The sequence below is a fragment of the Bombina bombina genome, chromosome 5 (assembly GCF_027579735.1).
Source record: "Bombina bombina isolate aBomBom1 chromosome 5, aBomBom1.pri, whole genome shotgun sequence".
Taxonomy (NCBI): Eukaryota; Metazoa; Chordata; class Amphibia; order Anura; family Bombinatoridae; genus Bombina; species Bombina bombina.
In genome coordinates, this window is record NC_069503.1 from 251,979,056 (window position 1) to 251,984,027 (window position 4,972).

General features: G+C 36.3%; 1 protein-coding gene across 1 annotated transcript; it reads right to left on the bottom strand.

Annotated features, from left to right (window-relative positions):
• Nucleotides 1-1,224: 1,224 nt before the first annotated feature.
• Nucleotides 1,225-2,549, bottom strand: PTF1A (pancreas associated transcription factor 1a). Its single transcript, XM_053712964.1, has 2 exons — nt 1,921-2,549; nt 1,225-1,430 (listed from the first exon to the last, which is right to left on the bottom strand). Exons 1-2 carry the CDS (start codon nt 2,522-2,524, stop codon nt 1,225-1,227), a joined length of 810 nt encoding a protein of 269 aa, XP_053568939.1. The 5' UTR covers nt 2,525-2,549.
• Between the last annotated feature and the right edge of the window lie 2,423 nt (nt 2,550-4,972).

The following is a 4,972-nucleotide window of genomic DNA, read 5'->3' on the forward strand; positions in this document are numbered from 1 at the left end:
AGCACACAGCTAGGTTAAAAGTACATTGTGCTTAACTCTTTTCTACTATATGAACGGGTGTCGTTAAATCTTAAGAAAATATTCATGTCAAAATATTGTTACAAATATTAACGTATTTTTCTTGTTAATACAACTTAATAGCAGCAACTACACAACTGATGCTACTGAATTTTTGTTCAGTGGCTGATAATTCTATTGTTGGTGAGAGAAAACCCCCACAAGTAGAACAACAACAAAATATGTCGTTTTATGCAGAACAGCAAGATTCATTAAACATAGACTCTTGTTTTAGATAGAAGTAGAAAGAAAAGATAACAATATCCCATCAAATACCCATGCAGTCACCCTGCGTTGTAACCCTTTTGGCAGTCAACTAGTTAATGTATAGAATACATTGCGCATAGTGTACCTTATTTTTTTGTTTGCCCAAATCATAATCAGCAATTAGTAAATTCAGTGCCAATTATTTGTAAATAAATGAATATTTTATAGCAATGTAAAACTTGTTAGCACATCTTGTATTGTTTTAGTGTCCAAATGAAGATCATGAAGCTACTTTTTAATAAAGCTTAGAGTATATTTACTTGTTCTGCTTTGCTCTAGGATAGCTTTAAGGACCTATTGATATACTAACACTGTGTAGCATATTGCAGTGTTAGGTCAATGAAGCCTGTGGGATCTACTCCAGCCTTCCTAGGGGCAGTGGAAAACCACAATACAGGAACAAGAGACATACTATTTAATGCATGGGCACAGCAATACTTCATGTATTATCTAATATTTTCTTTTCAGTATTCAATAAGGTAATTGTATGTCAGCAAATAAAAACAACGTGTTTAATAAGTAATATATTTTGTTTTATTCACAGTGAATCTATTCAGATATTATTTTTAAAAATAAATTATATTAATATCTTCCAACTCATTGACATGAATTAAGAATCATTTTTCATTTAAAAGGTGCGATTATAAACTATTGCATATTTTCAATTAAATTATATAAATTATACATTCAAATTACAACGCTAATTGATCAGATCGGTAATAAATATATAATAAATACACCTGCGGATTGCCATTCGATTCAATAAAGACATATAAGAAGTTATAAATTAAATTATACAGTATAAATATTTACAAACAATATATACACATATTTATATATTTATATATATACGAACATTTTTACACGTGTTAAAAATGATATGTCCAGTTCAAAAAGTGATCACAAGTCAAGACACAAAGTCAGTGGGGGCTCATTTTCTATGTTGCTAAATGAGGACTTGTTTAGTTTCCTTGGGTCCTCTGGTGTCCACACTTTGGCAGTTCGGATAACGTTTTGATCTTTTAATTGCTTTTCATCAGTCCATGACAGAGAATGGCCTGTAAGAGGCGGTAGTCCGTAATCTGGGTCACTTGGGGAGGGTGATCCTATAAGCAAATAAAAAAGTGTTAGTTATAAGATTGTGCTATTATTCATAGTATCTGGTTATTACATTTACATTAACTCAACAGGTCCTGTATTACAATATCATAATCTAGTCTAGAAAGCATTGTCATTCAAGATGCTAATCCTGCACAATTTTGTAGGACTTTAGATTCAATTGCAGAAGAAAACTTTTTGCCTAAACATTACAGTCTATGGTAAAAGTCCTAATGTTATTTCTTAGAACCAATATAAATTATAGGCTCCTTCAGCTGCAATGGAACAATGGACAGTTTTTATCATATTATCTGTAAGAATTAAGTATATTTCAGACTGCAACATGGGAAGTTTCAGCCTATAACTACTTGTGATCTGCATAAACTAATACACAAATAGTTGCTATAACTAAGGGGCACTTGTATAACCCCTGACATGGGGTGGGTAGCTCTTGAGTAACAAGTCCCTACACAGATTCCTATAGTGCCATGAACTCACTTGTGACTCTGTGACAGATGATCACTTTCTTGGACTGGAGGGAGCTCTCGGTGTTGGGGTTCCTCGGGGGGAGGTCTGACTGCACCAGCTCGCTGAGGAAGTTGATGTAGCCGATGGCCAGGCGCAGGGTATCCACCTTGGAGAGTCTCTTCTCATAGGGTAAAGTGGGGATGTGAGACCTGAGTCCTTCAAATGCATCATTAATAGACTGCATCCTCCTGCGCTCCCTGACATTGGCCGCCTGCCTGAGCTGCTGCATCTCAGTATCAGACCGAATCCTCCTCCTCCTCTTCATTGCTCCAATCCCTCCCTTCATCCCAGGGGACAGATCGCAGGATTCCCCCTCACAGTCATAGGTGAAGCCCCCAGACGAGGAGGACGAGAAGGAGAAGTTCCCTGCATCGCAATAGTCATCTCCATGGATGATGCGACTGTCCTTGTAGTACTCCTGGATCTGACCCGTGAAGAAATCTACATCCTCCTCCAAGAAATCGTCTGCGTCCAGGTGGTCCCTGGAGGACTGGTCAGTGAAGAAATCTTCTTCGTCAAAGTAAGGGGAGGGGAAGGACTCCAGCCCTGTGAACTGCTCCAGCACTGTGTCCATGGTCCCTGGCCGGTCCCCCCCTTCTTGTGTGCTCTGGCTCCTGGCAGTGGTAGAACTTGCTGAAGGCTGCCACGCGAGGATACTTATAGGTACATCCACAGGCGCGTGCCATGAACCCCTGGCCAGAGCCAATCAGAGAGGCCGCTGCCCCCTCTGTGGTCCTACTAGCACCTTCGTGTGCTGCTGACCACGCCCCCTCTCATTCACACAGGTAGCTCTCAGCGGATTCCCAGCTGCTCTCCCCCTCCCACTGCAGAGAGGTGAAGAATGAAAACAACCAGCTCCCGTTTATGTGCTACACACAATGAGCACACTTAGAAGTCACAACTCACAATGCCACTAAAGTGTCAAAGAAAACACAAATGCATTGTGTGAGGCTTTAAACTTAGCAGGCAGAAGTGAGCCTCGGACAGCAGACTGCAGTACAATGTCATTACTGTGCATGGCCAGCAGTAGATTTCCATCTGCACAAGACATAGACCAGCCTGCATTGTATTCATTTAGTAAATGTCCCCATATTATTTATACTTTATACAAAAAGATATACAAATTAGAGCAACTAATACATTAGGCTCTGAAATCAGCAGGGACTTTTTTTTAAATGAGTTTATTTATGAAGTCAATTAAAATAAACTAATGTGTAAATCAATGGGGTTACACATATATCCTGTATTATTTAGTTAAATGTCATATGTCGTTTTTTTTAACAAACTTCATTATACTAAACATTATTATTTTCTTAATACAAATATTTGTTATATGAATTCTAATATTTAATGACACAAATTCTAAGGAAATATATGACGACATGTTTAACATGTACAGGTAAAAATACAATATTCCTAACTAGTGACACACACACACTATATATATACACACACACACACACACATATATATATATATATACACACACACACACACACATATATATATATATATATATATATATATATATATATATACACACACACACACACACATATATATATATACACACACACACACACACACACACATATATATATATATATTTATATATATATATATTTATATATATATATATATATATATATATATATATATATGTGTGTGTGTGTGTGTGTGTGTGTGTGTGTGTGTGTATATATAGTGAGCAGGACTTTTGCAGCCTCAGACTCCCACAGAGGTTCTGGACACAAGATTCTTAGCTAGTACATGAACCTCACATATTTTCATATTTATGGCTAAATGAATGGCACATACTATTGTGTATTGGATACTAACAAGTCAGGTGCTTAACTGGCAAGAGATTAGTTTCATATACACTAATTGAGGGGTGCTCCTGTTTGTGGGATGCACTCATCTTTAGAGTGAAATACTTTGAGCAAAACTGACCTCAAATAAATGCGATGTCTGAGGTGCACCTTATTAACCTTTGTATGTCCTCTTATAGTCTTAAGAAATGTGAGATTAGTAAACAAGTGACCCTAATGAATGTCACTATTTTAACAGGACGGAGCAGATAAAAGCAGCCAGATCCTCATCAATCAACAAGCAGAGCTGTCTGGTCAATACTTGTGTGTCTGGAGCTTGGATGTGGTCAGCAGAGGCTGCTGTGACAATCAGGCGAATTATCTGGTGCTGACCTCTGGCCCTGTCAGACCTCCACAAGGTATCACCTATATTATTTGTCTCCAGTAGCCCAGTTAATTTACTGCTGTTACTTTCAGGTCAGTTCAACCAGCAATTGAGAGGTTAACTCAATTGACTTGTTTGTTGAGAATGCCACATCAAAAACACAGGAAATATTATTTTTTTCAACAAATAATGTATATCTTGAGAATAGAATGAAGAAAAATCCTCTTTGGGAAATCAAATTTGCTTGTCAGAAGGAGAAAGGGGTCAAACATTTCCAAACTAATTCAATCAATAATTTATACAAAATATTATTTATCTTTTGAACACACATTATTTATCAAATCTAGATATGACAGATAATAAAGGTGATGCACTTGTTAAACATCTGAGCCTGCAGTATAACCGTGTTACTAGTAACAGCCCTACAGAAGAAAAGTTTCATACAAGAAATAAAAACTAACGAATTACAACATAATCCGGTATAAAGGGACACTTGAATATCCTATTCACCCTGACACTTCACTGAAATATTAAATAATAATAAGAGTTTATATTATGTAATTAAGTAACAGCACTACATTTTCATTGAAACTTTTGTTATAACTGGATATTGTGAGTCAAGTGTGGATTTTATTGAAACATATAGAAACAATGAATTAGTTATACAGAACTTCTTTTAATTTGTCTGCTTGAAACTAACACTTTCTTTATTAATTTAATACTGTAGCACCAGTCAACCAGTTGTTTCATAGATTGTCTACAGTAAAGTAACTTAAAAATAAAAGTCTAAACTATGTATAATATTAAGCAGAATTATTTTTCATTCATA

What these genes read in the sequence shown, in the direction of transcription:
- PTF1A (XM_053712964.1), bottom strand. Translation starts at nt 2,524, where the DNA reads ATGGACACAGTGCTGGAGCAGTTCACAGGGCTGGAGTCCTTCCCCTCC. An exon ending in CATCTGTCACAGAGTCACAA is followed by an intron (nt 1,431 to 1,920) that starts GTGAGTTCATGG and finishes ATTTGCTTATAG; the next exon opens with GATCACCCTCCCCAAGTGAC.